The sequence below is a fragment of the Bombina bombina genome, chromosome 2 (assembly GCF_027579735.1).
Source record: "Bombina bombina isolate aBomBom1 chromosome 2, aBomBom1.pri, whole genome shotgun sequence".
In the NCBI taxonomy this organism is placed as follows: Eukaryota; Metazoa; Chordata; class Amphibia; order Anura; family Bombinatoridae; genus Bombina; species Bombina bombina.
Genome location: NC_069500.1, coordinates 1417183473 through 1417204159, shown reverse-complemented (window position 1 = coordinate 1417204159; position 20687 = coordinate 1417183473). Strand labels below are relative to the sequence as shown.

At 41.2% G+C, this 20687-nt stretch overlaps 1 protein-coding gene across 1 annotated transcript in view; it reads right to left on the bottom strand.

Moving 5' to 3' along the window:
* LOC128650429 (disintegrin and metalloproteinase domain-containing protein 33) overlaps positions 1 to 20687 on the bottom strand; it is a 371794-nt gene that overhangs the window by 143641 nt on the left and 207466 nt on the right. The window contains exon 4 of the mRNA XM_053704369.1: positions 3592 to 3670. Coding sequence (XP_053560344.1) covers positions 3592 to 3670 — 79 coding nt within the window. The remainder of the gene's footprint in view (positions 1 to 3591; positions 3671 to 20687) is intronic.

The following is a 20687-nucleotide window of genomic DNA, read 5'->3' as shown; positions in this document are numbered from 1 at the left end:
GTGATATAAATGGCTAGTGACTAATAGAACAATAATGTAATATAAATGGCTAGTGACTAATAGAACAATAATGTGATGTAAATGGCTAGTGACTAATAGAACAATAATGTGATATAAATGGCTAGTGACTAATAGAACAATAATGTGATATAAATGGCTAGTGACTAATAGAACAATAATGTAATATAAATGGCTAGTGACTAATAGAACAATAATGTGATATAAATGGCTAGTGACTAATAGAACAATAATGTGATGTAAATGGCTAGTGACTAATAGAACAATAATGTGATATAAATGGCTAGTGACTAATAGAACAATAATGTGATATAAATGGCTAGTGACTAATAGAACAATAATGTGATGTAAATGGCTAGTGACTAATAGAACAATAATGTGATGTAAATGGCTAGTGACTAATAGAACAATAATGTGATATAAATGGCTAGTGACTAATAGAACAATAATGTGATATAAATGGCTAGTGACTAATAGAACAATAATGTGATATAAATGGCTAGTGACTAATAGAACAATAATGTGATATAAATGGCTAGTGACTAATAGAACAATAATGTGATATAAATGGCTAGTGACTAATAGAACAATAATGTGATGTAAATGGCTAGTGACTAATAGAACAATAATGTGATGTAAATGGCTAGTGACTAATAGAACAATAATGTGATGTAAATGGCTAGTGACTAATAGAACAATAATGTGATATAAATGGCTAGTGACTAATAGAACAATAATGTGATATAAATGGCTAGTGACTAATAGAACAATAATGTGATATAAATGGCTAGTGACTAATAGAACAATAATGTGATGTAAATGGCTAGTGACTAATAGAACAATAATGTGATATAAATGGCTAGTGACTAATAGAACAATAATGTGATGTAAATGGCTAGTGACTAATAGAACAATAATGTGATGTAAATGGCTAGTGACTAATAGAACAATAATGTGATATAAATGGCTAGTGACTAATAGAACAATAATGTGATGTAAATAGCTAGTGACTAATAGAACAATAATGTGATATAAATGGCTAGTGACTAATAGAACAATAATGTGATGTAAATGGCTAGTGACTAATAGAACAATAATGTGATGTAAATGGCTAGTGACTAATAGAACAATAATGTGATGTAAATGGCTAGTGACTAATAGAACAATAATGTGATGAAAATGGCTAGTGACTAATAGAACAATAATGTGATGTAAATGGCTAGTGACTAATAGAACAATAATGTGATATAAATGGCTAGTGACTAATAGAACAATAATGTGATGTAAATGGCTAGTGACTAATAGAACAATAATGTGATATAAATGGCTAGTGACTAATAGAACAATAATGTGATGTAAATGGCTAGTGACTAATAGAACAATAATGTGATGTAAATGGCTAGTGACTAATAGAACAATAATGTGATGTAAATGGCTAGTGACTAATAGAACAATAATGTGATGTAATGAACAAGAGCATACAAAGAAAAAGTAAATCCTGCTACAAAAATAGATACATGGAAAAATAACCAAAGCAATGTACAGGCGCCAACTAATAGGAAACACAAGATTTCAGGATACTGAGGCCCCCTGTTGGCAGAGGATGAATATTTATTTGTATAAGGATTTATGCTTTATTCTTACGTACTTGTACACTGCACCAACACTTGTTCTGCATGAAATAAAAGTATGTAAGATTTGCATATTGTTTTGGTACCGTGATGCCATGATGAGTGCATTGTTTTATGTTTGTATTTGCTTAATAATATCTTGTACAATGAATCTACTCTACTAAATGTAGATTTTAATTACGCGGTTCTTGTGTTCTGTCTGACAAAATTCTCAATAATACTTATAAATGCAAAAATAAATAGATCAATAAGTAAAGATATATCTTGAAGAAAAGGCCGTATTGGTCACATATAATTGCTAATTGCAGTATAAAATAGTATTACAGGGACATGGAACGTTAGAATAAAACCTTCATTACTCAGATAGAATACACAACGGTAAGAAAACCTTTCTTGTTATTTCTATAGACACATTTGCATCTCTCTCTCTCTTGTTATCATTTGTTGGACCTCAGCTCCTATCCAATGAGCATGCGCGTGTCTTGTGCACTATATAGTAGCAGCATTTGGCGAAATATTAGCAACACTAAATAGTGCACAAGACATGTGTTCCTCAGACTACCTCAGTATGCTCTCATGTGAAGGAGATATGTTTAAACAGAGGAGGCAAATTTGGTAATAGATATAAATGGATTTTGTCTTATAAATGTTTTCCCTCTGAATCATAAAAGCTTCATTTCCCTATAATTAGCCAAATGATTTTCACAATTGAGCCATAAAGTTTCCCAATCCCCTAATACACAGGAATAAGAATTTTGGTCCCTTGTAATTGGTTATAGTATTCTCCGCCCCTTATATCGCACTGCATGACCTTGTGTAATTGGTTACAGTATTCTCCACCCCCTACATCACACTGCATGACCTTGTGTAATTGGTTACAGTATTCTCCACCCCCTATATCACACTGCATGACCTTGTGTAATTGGTTACAGTATTCTCTGCCCCTTATATCACACTGCATGACCTTGTGTAATTGGTTACAGTATTCTCCACCCCCTATATCACACTGCATGACCTTGTGTAATTGGTTACAGTATTCTCCACCCCCTATATCACACTGCATGACCTTGTGTAATTGGTTACAGTATTCTCCGCCCCTTAAATCACACTGCATCACCTTGTGTAATTGGTTACCGTATTCTCCGCCCCTTATATCACACTGCATGACCTTGTGTAATTGCTTACAGTATTCTCTGCCCCCTATCTAATCTGCATTATTACCCTCACACTGCATGACCTTGTGTAATTGGTTACAGTATTCTCTGCCCCCTATCTAATCTACATTATTACCCTCACACTGCATGACCTTGTGTAATTGGTTATAGTATTCTCTGCCCCCTATCTAATCTACATTATTACCCTCACACTGCATGACCTTGTGTAATTGGTTATAGTATTCTCCGCCCCTTATATCACACTGCATTACCTTGTGTAATTGGTTACAGTATTCTCCGCCCCTTATATCACACTGCATGACCTTGTGTAATTGGTTACAGTATTATCCGCCCCCTATATCACACTGCATCACCTTGTGTAATTGGTTACCATATTCTCCGCCCCTTATATCACACTGCATGACCTTGTGTAATTGGCTACCATATTCTCCGCCCCTTATATCATACTGCATGACACCTGGTGACACTCGCATGTGTGATAACAATGGGGCAATGTGTCCTGGAAATTACTTTCATGTGTGCATAGTGTTTAAGTTGTCTCATACTTATCAACACAGATGATGCTAAAACTTCTGCACCAGCCAGCACTAAGGATTTGACAATTATTATAAATATTGTTATTATCATTTATTTATACAGTTCCACCTTATTCTGTAGCACTGAGCACAGAAGAACACTGTGCATGAACTTCAGTCATGGTAACACAGCACAGAGACTTAGCATAACAATATGCACTCACATAATGACAGTGTCAGGGTCAGACTCACCGTGTGATTGGGGGAAACCGTCACCATCTTCCCGTCTGCTGTGTAATGTGTTTCTGAGTACCCTGGTGCCAGCAGGTGTCTGTAAGGAGAGAGGACAACGGCATCAATATAATTCTAAGAAACAGTCAGTCTGTGCAATGAAGCTTGTTAAAGACAACAGTATTACCCTCACAATGTAATTCCCAATATAATTCTAAGAAACAGTCAGTCTGTGCAATGAAGCTTGTTAAAGACAACAGTATTACCCTCAAAATGCAATTCCCAATATAATTCTAAACTTTTACTTCTTTTATTTGTTTGCTCCAGTAATTTAAGTGGATAGGAATGGCAAAATGAATCTTGCATGATTTGGATAGAGCAGGCCATTGTAAGACACTTTTAAATTTACTTCTTTTATCAAATGTGTTCTCTTGGCATCCTGTATTGAAAACATATCTTACACTACTGGGAGCTAGCTGCACTCATTTGTCTCTTGTAGTTGGCTCCCAGTAGTGTATTACTGCTCCTTTAGCAAAGCATACCAAAAGAATGAAGCACATTTGTTTAGCAGTAAATTAGATGTTTAGCTTTATCTGAATCACGAATGACTGGCTTTTACTGTACTATACCTTTAATGTCTGAGATGCTGTTGATTAACTGAAACTTTCGTAGCCTAGAGATTGGCAAACACAATAACACACAGAGATCTGCTGAAAGCTCTACACTTTGGCAGCCATAATATTTCCATTGCGGTAAAATTACCAACAAGTACAAAACTCAAGTGTTTACATGAGGAATAAATCATTATTGCTGCAGGGATCCTGCACTTAATCTCTGAAGATGATTCTCCTAAACGTATCATCAGCTAGAAGGTGATTAGTGTTTTTATGCTACAACCTGGATCAGCTTTACTGCTCGGAACAGCAGATCAGTTATAATATCCACAGCATTTCAGTAATGAGCAAACTACCACAAAGGGTTAGCAGCAGTAGCAGACCTACTCAACAGAGGGCCCTGGTGCAAGATTTTATTGGGGTCCCCCAAGGAAGTAATAAAATACATTCTGCTCTGTATAATGATTTTGAGGATAGGTAGACCTGCTACTTGCACTAATAAAAGGCTCGCTGCATTAGGCTTGTACACATTCTGCACACGTTCGGCTGTTATTGGCCCCCCCAGTGCTTGGGCCCTAGTGCCACTGCACCTGCTGCACCAATGGTAGTTCCACCCTTGGTTAGCAATAACCCCTCAGATGCCTGAGAACATTACAAATATTGCCTGATGTTGTAGTCAACTACTATGTGACTCAGACAGAGCAGAACATTTTAAAAAGTTTCCAATTTACTTCTATTATCTAATTTGCTTTGTTCCCATGCTATTCTGAGCTGAAAAGATACCCAGGTAGGCATCTGGAGCACTACATGACAGGAAATAGTGCTGCCCTCTAGTGCGCTTGCAAATGAATAACATTCTTGCAAAACTGCTGCTATATAGTGCTCCAGAAATGAGCCAGCTGTCTAAACATACGTCAATGCTGTTCAACAAAAGATACCAAAAGAACAAAGAAAACTTGGTAATAGAAGTGCTCTATTTGAATCTGAATCATTAAAGGGTTTCATATCCCTTTAAGTCATATAAAAGAAGGCACATTTATTTATTCATTTTTTTAAAACTAATTTTCTTACCCTAAATAAATCACTGTGGTATTTGGCACCTGCCTAGGCATTTCCTTATCCCCCAATAGTAGAGGATGTTGTGTTTATAAACCAATGAGACTTAGTTTTAATTGAAATTTAAACAGCTTTTACTTAACATTTTTTAAAGTTAAATTGCTGACGTGTACTGTAAATGCTGCTCTTCCAAATACAGAACACCAATCAGTCCTGGATCATGTGGCATTGTCATATAATTGCTAGGGACTGGCTCGATTCCCAGCTACTATGTAACATCTGTAAGGCAGAATCAGTAAACAGTACCCTGGTGCCCAGCTACTATGTAATATCTGTAAGGCAGAATCAGTAAACAGTACCCTGGTGCCCAGCTACTATGTAATATCTGTAAGGCAGAATCAGTAAACTGTACCCTGATGCCCAGCTACTATGTAATATCTGTAAGGCAGAATCAGTAAACTGTACCCTGGTGCCCAGCTACTATGTAATATCTGTAAGGCAGAATCAGTAAACTGTACCCTGGTGCCCAACTACTATGTAATATCTGTAAGGCAGAATCAGTAAACAGTACCCTGGTGCCCAGCTACTATGTAATATCTGTAAGGCAGAATCAGTAAACAGTACCCTGGTGCCCAGCTACTATGTAATATCTGTAAGGCAGAATCAGTAAACTGTACCCTGATGCCCAGCTACTATGTAATATCTGTAAGGCCGAATCAGTAAACTGTACCCTGGTGCCCAACTACTATGTAATATCTGTAAGGCAGAATCAGTATCCTGGTGCCCAGCTACTATGTAACATCTGTAAGGCAGAATCAGTAAACTGTACCCTGGTGCCCAGCTACTATGTAACATCTGTAAGGCAGAATCAGTATCCTGGTGCCCAGCTACTATGTAACATCTGTAAGGCAGAATCAGTAAACTGTACCCTGGTGCCCAGCTACTATGTAACATCTGTAAGGCAGAATCAGTAAACTGTACCCTGGTGCCCAGCTACTATGTAATATCTGTAAGGCAGAATCAGTAAACTTTACCCTGGTACCCAGCTACTATGTAATATCTGTAAGGCAGAATCAGTATCCTGGTGCCCAGCTACTATGTAACATCTGTAAGGCAGAATCAGTATCCTGGTGCCCAGCTACTATGTAACATCTGTAAGGCAGAATCAGTAAACAGTACCCTGGTGCCCAGCTACTATGTAACATCTGTAAGGCAGAATCAGTATCCTGGTGCCCAGCTACTATGTAACATCTGTAAGGCAGAATCAGTAAACAGTATCCTGGTGCCCAGCTACTATGTAACATCTGTAAGGCAGAATCAGTAAACAGTATCCTGGTGCCCAGCTACTATGTAACATCTGTAAGGCAGAATCAGCAAACAGTACCCTGGTGCCCAGCTACTATGTAACATCTGTAAGGCAGAATCAGTATCCTGGTGCCCAGCTACTATGTAATATCTGTAAGGCAGAATCAGTAAACAGTACCCTGGTGCCCAGCTACTATGTAACATCTGTAAGGCAGAATCAGTAAACAGTACCCTGGTGCCCAGCTACTATGTAACATCTGTAAGGCAGAATCAGTAAACAGTATCCTGGTGCCCAGCTACTATGTAACATCTGTAAGGCAGAAACAGTAAACAGTACCCTGGTGCCCAGCTACTATGTAATATCTGTAAGGCAGAATCAGTATCCTAGTGCCCAGCTACCATGTAACATCTGTAAGGCAGAATCAGTATCCTGGTGCCCAGCTACTATGTAACATCTGTAAGGCAGAATCAGTAAACAGTACCCTGGTGCCCAGCTACTATGTAACATCTGTAAGGCAGAATCAGTAAACAGTATCCTGGTGCCCAGCTACTATGTAACATCTGTAAGGCAGAATCAGCAAACAGTACCCTGGTGCCCAGCTACTATGTAACATCTGTAAGGCAGAATCAGTATCCCGGTGCCCAGCTACTATGTAATATCTGTAAGGCAGAATCAGTAAACAGTACCCTGGTGCCCAGCTACTATGTAACATCTGTAAGGCAGAATCAGTAAACAGTATCCTGGTGCCCAGGTACTATGTAACATCTGTAAGGCAGAATCAGTAAACAGTATCCTGGTGCCCAGCTACTATGTAACATCTGTAAGGCAGAATCAGTAAACAGTACCCTGGTGCCCAGCTACTATGCAACATCTGTAAGGCAGAATCAGTAAACAGTACCCTGGTGTCCAGCTACTATGTAACATCTGTAAGGCAGAATCAGTAAACAGTACCCTGGTGCCCAGCTACTATGTAACATCTGTAAGGCAGAATCAGTATCCTGGTGCCCAGCTACTATGTAACATCTGTAAGGCAGAATCAGTAAACAGTACCCTGGTGCCCAGCTACTATGTAACATCTGTAAGGCAGAATCAGTAAACAGTACCCTGGTGCCCAGCTACTATGTAACATCTGTAAGGCAGAATCAGTATCCTGGTGCCCAGCTACTATGTAACATCTGTAAGGCAGAATCAGTAAACAGTACCCTGGTGCCCAGCTACTATGTAACATCTGTAAGGCAGAATCAGTAAACAGTACCCTGGTGCCCAGCTACTATGTAACATCTGTAAGGCAGAATCAGTAAACAGTACCCTGGTGTCTAGCTACTATGTAACATCTGTAAGGCAGAATCAGTAAACAGTACCCTGGTGCCCAGCTACTATGTAACATCTGTAAGGCAGAATCAGTAAACAGTACCCTGGTGTCCAGCTACTATGTAACATCTGTAAGGCAGAATCAGTAAACAGTACCCTGGTGCCCAGCTACTATGTAACATCTGTAAGGCAGAATCAGTATCCTGGTGCCCAGCTACTATGTAACATCTGTAAGGCAGAATCAGTAAACAGTACCCTGGTGCCCAGCTACTATGTAACATCTGTAAGGCAGAATCAGTAAATTGTACCCTGGTGCCCAACTACTATGTAATATCTGTAAGGCAGAATCAGTAAACTGTACCCTGGTGCCCAGCTACTATGTAATATCTTTAAGGCAGAATCAGTAAAGTGTACCCTGGTACCCAGCTACTATGTAATATATGTAAGGCAGAATCAGTAAACAGTGCCCTGGTGCCCAGCTACTATGTAACATCTGTAAGGCAGAATCAGTAAACTGTACCCTGGTGCCCAGCTACTATGTAATATCTGTAAGGCAGAATCAGTAAACTGTACCCTGGTGCCCAACTACTATGTAATATCTGTAAGGCAGAATCAGTAAACTGTACCCTGGTGCCCAGCTACTATGTAATATCTGTAAGGCAGAATCAGTAAACTGTACCCTGGTGCCCAACTAATATGTAATATCTGTAAGGCAGAATCAGTAAACTGTACCCTGGTGCCCAGCTACTATGTAATATCTGTAAGGCAGAATCAGTAAACTGTACCCTGGTGCCCAACTACTATGCAATATCTGTAAGGTAGAATCAGTAAATTGTACCCTGGTGCCCAGCTACTATGTAATATCTGTAAGGCAGAATCAGTAAACTGTACCCTGGTGCCCAACTACTATGTAATATCTGTAAGGCAGAATCAGTAAACTGTACCCTGGTGCCCAGCTACTATGTAATATTTGTAAGGCAGAATCAGTAAACTGTACCCTGGTGCCCAACTACTATGCAATATCTGTAAGGCAGAATCAGTAAACTGTACCCTGGTGCCCAACTACTATGCAATATCTGTAAGGCAGAATCAGTAAACTGTACCCTGGTGCCCAACTACTATGCAATATCTGTAAGGCAGAATCAGTAAACTGTACCCTGGTGCCCAACTACTATGTAATATCTGTAAGGCTGAATCAGTAAACTGTACCCTGGTGCCCAACTACTATGCAATATCTGTAAGGCAGAATCAGTAAACTGTACCCTGGTACCCAACTACTATGCAATATCTGTAAGGCAGAATCAGTAAACTGTACCCTGGTACCCAGCTACTATGTAATATCTGTAAGGCAGAATCAGTAAAATGTACCCTGGTGCCTAACTACTATGTAATATCTGCAAGGAAGAATCAGTAAACTGTACCCTGGTGCCCAGCTACTATGTAACATCTGTAAGGCAGAATCAGTAAACTGTACCCTGGTGCCCAGCTACTATGTAACATCTGTAAGGCAGAATCAGTAAACAGTACCCTGGTACCCAGCTACTATGTAATATCTGTAAGGCAGAATCAGTAAACTGTACCCTGGTGCCCAGCTACTATGTAATATCTGTAAGACAGAATCAGTAAACTGTACCCTGGTGCCCAGCTACTATGTAATATCTGTAAGGCAGAATCAGTAAACTGTACCCTGGTGTCCAGCTACTATGTAACATCTGTAAGGCAGAATCAGTAAACAGTACCCTGGTGCCCAGCTACTATGTAACATCTGTAAGGCAGAATCAGTATCCTGGTGCCCAGCTACTATGTAACATCTGTAAGGCAGAATCAGTATCCTGGTGCCCAGCTACTATGTAACATCTGTAAGGCAGAATCAGTAAATTGTACCCTGGTGCCCAACTACTATGTAATATCTGTAAGGCAGAATCAGTAAACTGTACCCTGGTGCCCAGCTACTATGTAATATCTTTAAGGCAGAATCAGTAAAGTGTACCCTGGTACCCAGCTACTATGTAATATATGTAAGGCAGAATCAGTAAACAGTGCCCTGGTGCCCAGCTACTATGTAACATCTGTAAGGCAGAATCAGTAAACTGTACCCTGGTGCCCAGCTACTATGTAATATCTGTAAGGCAGAATCAGTAAACTGTACCCTGGTGCCCAACTACTATGTAATATCTGTAAGGCAGAATCAGTAAACTGTACCCTGGTGCCCAGCTACTATGTAATATCTGTAAGGCAGAATCAGTGAACTGTACCCTGGTGCCCAACTACTATGTAATATCTGTAAGGCAGAATCAGTAAACTGTACCCTGGTGCCCAGCTACTATGTAATATCTGTAAGGCAGAATCAGTAAACTGTACCCTGGTGCCCAACTACTATGCAATATCTGTAAGGTAGAATCAGTAAATTGTACCCTGGTGCCCAGCTACTATGTAATATCTGTAAGGCAGAATCAGTAAACTGTACCCTGGTGCCCAACTACTATGTAATATCTGTAAGGCAGAATCAGTAAACTGTACCCTGGTGCCCAGCTACTATGTAATATCTGTAAGGCAGAATCAGTAAACTGTACCCTGGTGCCCAACTACTATGCAATATCTGTAAGGCAGAATCAGTAAACTGTACCCTGGTGCCCAACTACTATGCAATATCTGTAAGGCAGAATCAGTAAACTGTACCCTGGTGCCCAACTACTATGCAATATCTGTAAGGCAGAATCAGTAAACTGTACCCTGGTGCGCAACTACTATGTAATATCTGTAAGGCTGAATCAGTAAACTGTACCCTGGTGCCCAACTACTATGCAATATCTGTAAGGCAGAATCAGTAAACTGTACCCTGGTACCCAACTACTATGCAATATCTGTAAGGCAGAATCAGTAAACTGTACCCTGGTACCCAGCTACTATGTAATATCTGTAAGGCAGAATCAGTAAAATGTACCCTGGTGCCTAACTACTATGTAATATCTGCAAGGAAGAATCAGTAAACTGTACCCTGGTGCCCAGCTACTATGTAACATCTGTAAGGCAGAATCAGTAAACTGTACCCTGGTGCCCAGCTACTATGTAACATCTGTAAGGCAGAATCAGTAAACAGTACCCTGGTACCCAGCTACTATGTAATATCTGTAAGGCAGAATCAGTAAACTGTACCCTGGTGCCCAGCTACTATGTAATATCTGTAAGACAGAATCAGTAAACTGTACCCTGGTGCCCAGCTACTATGTAATATCTGTAAGGCAGAATCAGTAAACTGTACCCTGGTGCCCAGCTACTATGTAATATCTGTAAGGCAGAATCAGTAAACAGTACCCTGGTGCCCAGCTACTATGTAACATCTGTAAGGCAGAATCAGTAAACTGTACCCTGGTGCCCAACTACTATGTAATATCTGTAAGGCAGAATCAGTAAACAGTACCCTGGTGCCCAGCTACTATGTAACATCTGTAAGGCAGAATCAGTAAACTGTACCCTGGTGCCCAGCTACTATGTAATATCTGTAAGGCAGAATCAGTAAACTGTACCCTGGTGCCCAACTACTATGTAATATCTGTAAGGCAGAATCAGTAAACAGTACCCTGGTGCCCAGCTACTATGTAACATCTGTAAGGCAGAATCAGTACCCTGGTGCCCAGCTACTATGTAACATCTGTAAGGCAGAATCAGTAAACTGTACCCTGGTGCCCAGCTACTATGTAATATCTGTAAGACAGAATCAGTAAACTGTACCCTGGTGCCCAGCTACTATGTAATATCTGTAAGGCAGAATCAGTAAACTGTACCCTGGTGTCCAGCTACTATGTAACATCTGTAAGGCAGAATCAGTAAACAGTACCCTGGTGCCCAGCTACTATGTAACATCTGTAAGGCAGAATCAGTATCCTGGTGCCCAGCTACTATGTAACATCTGTAAGGCAGAATCAGTAAACAGTACCCTGGTGCCCAGCTACTATGTAACATCTGTAAGGCAGAATCAGTAAATTGTACCCTGGTGCCCAACTACTATGTAATATCTGTAAGGCAGAATCAGTAAACTGTACCCTGGTGCCCAGCTACTATGTAATATCTTTAAGGCAGAATCAGTAAAGTGTACCCTGGTACCCAGCTACTATGTAATATATGTAAGGCAGAATCAGTAAACAGTGCCCTGGTGCCCAGCTACTATGTAACATCTGTAAGGCAGAATCAGTAAACTGTACCCTGGTGCCCAGCTACTATGTAATATCTGTAAGGCAGAATCAGTAAACTGTACCCTGGTGCCCAACTACTATGTAATATCTGTAAGGCAGAATCAGTAAACTGTACCCTGGTGCCCAGCTACTATGTAATATCTGTAAGGCAGAATCAGTGAACTGTACCCTGGTGCCCAACTACTATGTAATATCTGTAAGGCAGAATCAGTAAACTGTACCCTGGTGCCCAGCTACTATGTAATATCTGTAAGGCAGAATCAGTAAACTGTACCCTGGTGCCCAACTACTATGCAATATCTGTAAGGTAGAATCAGTAAATTGTACCCTGGTGCCCAGCTACTATGTAATATCTGTAAGGCAGAATCAGTAAACTGTACCCTGGTGCCCAACTACTATGTAATATCTGTAAGGCAGAATCAGTAAACTGTACCCTGGTGCCCAGCTACTATGTAATATTTGGAAGGCAGAATCAGTAAACTGTACCCTGGTGCCCAACTACTATGCAATATCTGTAAGGCAGAATCAGTAAACTGTACCCTGGTGCCCAACTACTATGCAATATCTGTAAGGCAGAATCAGTAAACTGTACCCTGGTGCCCAACTACTATGCAATATCTGTAAGGCAGAATCAGTAAACTGTACCCTGGTGCCCAACTACTATGTAATATCTGTAAGGCTGAATCAGTAAACTGTACCCTGGTGCCCAACTACTATGCAATATCTGTAAGGCAGAATCAGTAAACTGTACCCTGGTACCCAACTACTATGTAATATCTGTAAGGCAGAATCAGTAAACTGTACCCTGGTACCCAGCTACTATGTAATATCTGCAAGGAAGAATCAGTAAACTGTACCCTGGTGCCCAGCTACCATGTAACATCTGTAAGGCAGAATCAGTAAACTGTACCCTGGTGCCCAGCTACTATGTAACATCTGTAAGGCAGAATCAGTAAACAGTACCCTGGTACCCAGCTACTATGTAATATCTGTAAGGCAGAATCAGTAAACTGTACCCTGGTGCCCAGCTACTATGTAATATCTGTAAGACAGAATCAGTAAACTGTACCCTGGTGCCCAGCTACTATGTAATATCTGTAAGGCAGAATCAGTAAACTGTACCCTGGTGCCCAGCTACTATGTAATATCTGTAAGGCAGAATCAGTAAACAGTACCCTGGTGCCCAGCTACTATGTAATATCTGTAAGGCAGAATCAGTAAACTGTACCCTGGTGCCCAACTACTATGTAATATCTGTAAGGCAGAATCAGTAAACAGTACCCTGGTGCCCAGCTACTATGTAACATCTGTAAGGCAGAATCAGTAAACTGTACCCTGGTGCCCAGCTACTATGTAATATCTGTAAGGCAGAATCAGTAAACTGTACCCTGGTGCCCAACTACTATGTAATATCTGTAAGGCCGAATAAGTAAACAGTACCCTGGTGCCCAGCTACTATGTAACATCTGTAAGGCAGAATCAGTACCCTGGTGCCCAGCTACTATGTAACATCTGTAAGGCAGAATCAGTAAACTGTACCCTGGTGCCCAACTACTATGTAATATCTGTAAGGCAGAACCAGTAAACACTACCCTGGTGCCTAACTACTATGCAATATCTGTAAGGCAGAATCAGTAAACTGTACCCTGGTGCCCAACTACTATGTAATATCTGTAAGGCAGAATCAGTAAACTGTACCCTGGTACCCAGCTACTATGTAATATCTGTAAGGCAGAATCAGTAAACTGTACCCTGGTGCCTAACTACTATGTAATATCTGTAAGGCTGAATCAGTAAACTGTACCCTGGTGCCCAACTACTATGCAATATCTGTAAGGCAGAATCAGTAAACTGTACCCTGGTACCCAACTACTATGCAATATCTGTAAGGCAGAATCAGTAAACTGTACCCTGGTACCCAGCTACTATGTAATATCTGTAAGGCAGAATCAGTAAAATGTACCCTGGTGCCTAACTAATATGTAATATCTGCAAGGAAGAATCAGTAAACTGTACCCTGGTGCCCAGCTACTATGTAATATCTGTAAGACAGAATCAGTAAACTGTACCCTGGTGCCCAGCTACTATGTAATATCTGTAAGGCAGAATCAGTAAACTGTACCCTGGTGCCCAGCTACTATGTAATATCTGTAAGGCAGAATCAGTAAACAGTACCCTGGTGCCCAGCTACTATGTAACATCTGTAAGGCAGAATCAGTAAACTGTACCCTGGTGCCCAACTACTATGTAATATCTGTAAGGCAGAATCAGTAAACAGTACCCTGGTGCCCAGCTACTATGTAACATCTGTAAGGCAGAATCAGTAAACTGTACCCTGGTGCCCAGCTACTATGTAATATCTGTAAGGCAGAATCAGTAAACTGTACCCTGGTGCCCAACTACTATGTAATATCTGTAAGGCAGAATCAGTAAACAGTACCCTGGTGCCCAGCTGCTATGTAACATCTGTAAGGCAGAATCAGTACCCTGGTGCCCAGCTACTATGTAACATCTGTAAGGCAGAATCAGTAAACTGTACCCTGGTGCCCAACTACTATGTAATATCTGTAAGGCAGAACCAGTAAACAGTACCCTGGTGCCTAACTACTATGCAATATATGTAAGGCAGAATCAGTAAACTGTACCCTGGTGCCCAACTACTATGTAATATCTGTAAGGCAGAATCAGTAAACTGTACCCTGGTACCCAGCTACTATGTAATATCTGTAAGGCAGAATCAGTAAACTGTACCCTGGTGCCTAACTACTATGTAATATCTGTAAGGCTGAATCAGTAAACTGTACCCTGGTGCCCAACTACTATGCAATATCTGTAAGGCAGAATCAGTAAACTGTACCCTGGTACCCAACTACTATGCAATATCTGTAAGGCAGGATCAGTAAACTGTACCCTGGTACCCAGCTACTATGTAATATCTGTAAGGCAGAATCAGTAAAATGTACCCTGGTGCCTAACTACTATGTAATATCTGCAAGGAAGAATCAGTAAACTGTACCCTGGTGCCCAGCTACTATGTAACATCAGGCAGAATCAGTAAACTGTACCCTGGTGCCCAGCTACTATGTAACATCTGTAAGGCAGAATCAGTAAACAGTACCCTGGTACCCAGCTACTATGTAATATCTGTAAGGCAGAATCAGTAAACTGTACCCTGGTGCCCAGCTACTATGTAATATCTGTAAGACAGAATCAGTAAACTGTACCCTGGTGCCCAGCTACTATGTAATATCTGTAAGGCAGAATCAGTAAACTGTACCCTGGTGCCCAGCTACTATGTAATATCTGTAAGGCAGAATCAGTAAACAGTACCCTGGTGCCCAGCTACTATGTAACATCTGTAAGGCAGAATCAGTAAACTGTACCCTGGTGCCCAACTACTATGTAATATCTGTAAGGCAGAATCAGTAAACAGTACCCTGGTGCCCAGCTACTATGTAACATCTGTAAGGCAGAATCAGTAAACTGTACCCTGGTGCCCAGCTACTATGTAATATCTGTAAGGCAGAATCAGTAAACTGTACCCTGGTGCCCAACTACTATGTAATATCTGTAAGGCAGAATCAGTAAACAGTACCCTGGTGCCCAGCTACTATGTAACATCTGTAAGGCAGAATCAGTACCCTGGTGCCCAGCTACTATGTAACATCTGTAAGGCAGAATCGGCAAACTGTACCCTGGTGCCCAACTACTATGTAACATCTGTAAGGCAGAATCAGTAAACAGTACCCTGGTGCCCAACTACTATGTAATATCTGTAAGGCAGAATCAGTAAACAGTACCCTGGTGCCCAGCTACTATGTAACATCTGTAAGGCAGAATCAGTAAACAGTGCCCTGGTGCCCAGCTACTATGTAACATCTGTAAGGCAGAATCAGTAAACTGTACCCTGGTGCCCAGCTACTATGTAATATCTGTAAGGCAGAATCAGTAAACAGTACCCTGGTGCCCAGCTACTATGTAACATCTGTAAGGCGGAATCAGTAAACAGTACCCTGGTGCCCAGCTACTATGTAACATCTGTAAGGCAGAATCAGTAAACTGTACACTGTTGCCCAGCTACTATGTAATATCTGTAAGGCAGAATCAGTAAACTGTACCCTGGTGCCCAGCTACTATGTAATATCTGTAAGGCAGAATCAGTTAACAGTACCCTGGTGCCCAACTACTATGTAATATCTGTAAGGCAGAATCAGTAAACAGTGCCCTGGTGCCCAGCTACTATGTAATATCTGTAAGGCAGAATCAGTAAACTGTACCCTGGTGCCCAGCTACTATGTAATATCTGTAAGGCAGAATCAGTAAACAGTACACTGTTGCCCAGCTACTATGTAATATCTGTAAGGCAGAATCAGTAAACTGTACCCTGGTGCCCAGCTACTATGTAATATCTGTAAGGCAGAATCAGTTAACAGTACCCTGGTGCCCAACTACTATGTAATATCTGTAAGGCAGAATCAGTAAACAGTGCCCTGGTGCCCAGCTACTATGTAATATCTGTAAGGCAGAATCAGTAAACTGTACCCTGGTGCCCAGCTACTATGTAATATCTGTAAGGCAGAATCAGTAAACTTTACCCTGGTACCCAGCTACTATGTAATATCTGTAAGGCAGAATCAGTAAACAGTATCCTGGTGCCCAGCTACTATGTAACATCTGTAAGGCAGAATCAGTAAACTGTATCCTGGTGCCCAGCTACTATGTAATATCTGTAAGACAGAATCAGTAAACAGTGCCCTGGTGCCCAGCTACTATGTAATATCTGTAAGGCAGAATCAGTAAACTGTATCCTGGTGCCCAGCTACTATGTAACATCTGTAAGGCAGAATCAGTAAACAGTATCCTGGTGCCCAGCTACTATGTAACATCTGTAAGGCAGAATCAGTAAACTTTACCCTGGTACCCAGCTACTATGTAACATCTGTAAGGCAGAATCAGTAAACAGTACCCTGGTGCCCAGCTACTATGTAACATCTGTAAGGCAGAATCAGTAAACAGTATCCTGGTGCCCAGCTACTATGTAACATCTGTAAGGCAGAATCAGTAAACAGTATCCTGGTGCCCAGCTACTATGTAACATCTGTAAGGCAGAATCAGTAAACAGTATCCTGGTGCCCAACTACTATGTAATATCTGTAAGGCAGAATCAGTATCCTGGTGCCCAGCTACTATGTAATATCTGTAAGGCCGAATCAGTATCCTGGTGCCCAGCTACTATGTAATATCTGTAAGGCAGAATCAGTAAACTGTACCCTGGTGCCCAGATACTATGTAACATCTGTAAGGCAGAATCAGTAAACAGTATCCTGGTGCCCAACTACTATGTAATATCTGTAAGGCAGAATCAGTACCCTGGTGCCCAGCTACTATGTAATATCTGTAAGGCAGAATCAGTATCCTGGTGCCCAGCTACTATGTAATATCTGTAAGGCAGAATCAGTAAACAGTGCCCTGGTGCCCAGCTACTATGTAACATCTGTAAGGCAGAATCAGTAAACTGTACCCTGGTGCCCAGCTACTATGTAATATCTGTAAGGCAGAATCAGTAAACTGTACCCTGGTGCCCAACTACTATGTAATATCTGTAAGGCAGAATCAGTAAACTGTACCCTGGTGCCCAGCTACTATGTAATATCTGTAAGGCAGAATCAGTGAACTGTACCCTGGTGCCCAACTACTATGTAATATCTGTAAGGCAGAATCAGTAAACTGTACCCTGGTGCCCAGCTACTATGTAATATCTGTAAGGCAGAATCAGTAAACTGTACCCTGGTGCCCAACTACTATGCAATATCTGTAAGGTAGAATCAGTAAATTGTACCCTGGTGCCCAGCTACTATGTAATATCTGTAAGGCAGAATCAGTAAACTGTACCCTGGTGCCCAACTACTATGTAATATCTGTAAGGCAGAATCAGTAAACTGTACCCTGGTGCCCAGCTACTATGTAATATTTGTAAGGCAGAATCAGTAAACTGTACCCTGGTGCCCAACTACTATGCAATATCTGTAAGGCAGAATCAGTAAACTGTACCCTGGTGCCCAACTACTATGCAATATCTGTAAGGCAGAATCAGTAAACTGTACCCTGGTGCCCAACTACTATGCAATATCTGTAAGGCAGAATCAGTAAACTGTACCCTGGTGCCCAACTACTATGTAATATCTGTAAGGCTGAATCAGTAAACTGTACCCTGGTGCCCAACTACTATGCAATATCTGTAAGGCAGAATCAGTAAACTGTACCCTGGTACCCAACTACTATGTAATATCTGTAAGGCAGAATCAGTAAACTGTACCCTGGTACCCAGCTACTATGTAATATCTGCAAGGAAGAATCAGTAAACGGTACCCTGGTGCCCAGCTACTATGTAACATCTGTAAGGCAGAATCAGTAAACTGTACCCTGGTGCCCAGCTACTATGTAACATCTGTAAGGCAGAATCAGTAAACAGTACCCTGGTACCGAGCTACTATGTAATATCTGTAAGGCAGAATCAGTAAACTGTACCCTGGTGCCCAGCTACTATGTAATATCTGTAAGACAGAATCAGTAAACTGTACCCTGGTGCCCAGCTACTATGTAATATCTGTAAGGCAGAATCAGTAAACTGTACCCTGGTGCCCAGCTACTATGTAATATCTGTAAGGCAGAATCAGTAAACAGTACCCTGGTGCCCAGCTACTATGTAACATCTGTAAGGCAGAATCAGTAAACTGTACCCTGGTGCCCAACTACTATGTAATATCTGTAAGGCAGAATCAGTAAACAGTACCCTGGTGCCCAGCTACTATGTAACATCTGTAAGGCAGAATCAGTAAACTGTACCCTGGTGCCCAGCTACTATGTAATATCTGTAAGGCAGAATCAGTAAACTGTACCCTGGTGCCCAACTACTATGTAATATCTGTAAGGCCGAATAAGTAAACAGTACCCTGGTGCCCAGCTACTATGTAACATCTGTAAGGCAGAATCAGTACCCTGGTGCCCAGCTACTATGTAACATCTGTAAGGCAGAATCAGTAAACTGTACCCTGGTGCCCAACTACTATGTAATATCTGTAAGGCAGAACCAGTAAACAGTACCCTGGTGCCTAACTACTATGCAATATCTGTAAGGCAGAATCAGTAAACTGTACCCTGGTGCCCAACTACTATGTAATATCTGTAAGGCAGAATCAGTAAACTGTACCCTGGTACCCAGCTACTATGTAATATCTGTAAGGCAGAATCAGTAAACTGTACCCTGGTGCCTAACTACTATGTAATATCTGTAAGGCTGAATCAGTAAACTGTACCCTGGTGCCCAACTACTATGCAATATCTGTAAGGCAGAATCAGTAAACTGTACCCTGGTACCCAACTACTATGCAATATCTGTAAGGCAGAATCAGTAAACTGTACCCTGGTACCCAGCTACTATGTAATATCTGTAAGGCAGAATCAGTAAAATGTACCCTGGTGCCTAACTAATATGTAATATCTGCAAGGAAGAATCAGTAAACTGTACCCTGGTGCCCAGCTACTATGTAACATCTGTAAGGCAGAATCAGTAAACTGTACCCTGGTGCCCAGCTACTATGTAACATCTGTAAGGCAGAATCAGTAAACAGTACCCTGGTACCCAGCTACTATGTAATATCTGTAAGGCAGAATCAGTAAACTGTACCCTGGTGCCCAGCTACTATGTAATATCTGTAAGGCAGAATCAGTAAACTGTACCCTGGTGCCCAGCTACTATGTAATATCTGTAAGGCAGAATCAGTAAACTGTACCCTGGTGCCCAGCTACTATGTAATATCTGTAAGGCAGAATCAGTAAACAGTACCCTGGTGCCCAGCTACTATGTAACATCTGTAAGGCAGAATCAGTAAACTGTACCCTGGTGCCCAACTACTATGTAATATCTGTAAGGCAGAATCAGTAAACAGTACCCTGGTGCCCAGCTACTATGTAACATCTGTAAGGCAGAATCAGTAAACTGTACCCTGGTGCCCAGCTACTATGTAATATCTGTAAGGCAGAATCAGTAAACTGTACCCTGGTGCCCAACTACTATGTAATATCTGTAAGGCAGAATCAGTAAACAGTACCCTGGTGCCCAGCTACTATGTAACATCTGTAAGGCAGAATCAGTACCCTGGTGCCCAGCTACTATGTAACATCTGTAAGGCAGAATCAGTAAACTGTACCCTGGTGCCCAACTACTATGTAATATCTGTAAGGCAGAACCAGTAAACAGTACCCTGGTGCCTAACTACTATGCAATATATGTAAGGCAGAATCAGTAAACTGTACCCTGGTGCCCAACTACTATGTAATATCTGTAAGGCAGAATCAGTAAACTGTACCCTGGTACCCAGCTACTATGTAATATCTGTAAGGCAGAATCAGTAAACTGTACCCTGGTGCCTAACTACTATGTAATATCTGTAAGGCTGAATCAGTAAACTGTACCCTGGTGCCCAACTACTATGCAATATCTGTAAGGCAGAATCAGTAAACTGTACCCTGGTACCCAACTACTATGCAATATCTGTAAGGCAGGATCAGTAAACTGTACCCTGGTACCCAGCTACTATGTAATATCTGTAAGGCAGAATCAGTAAAATGTACCCT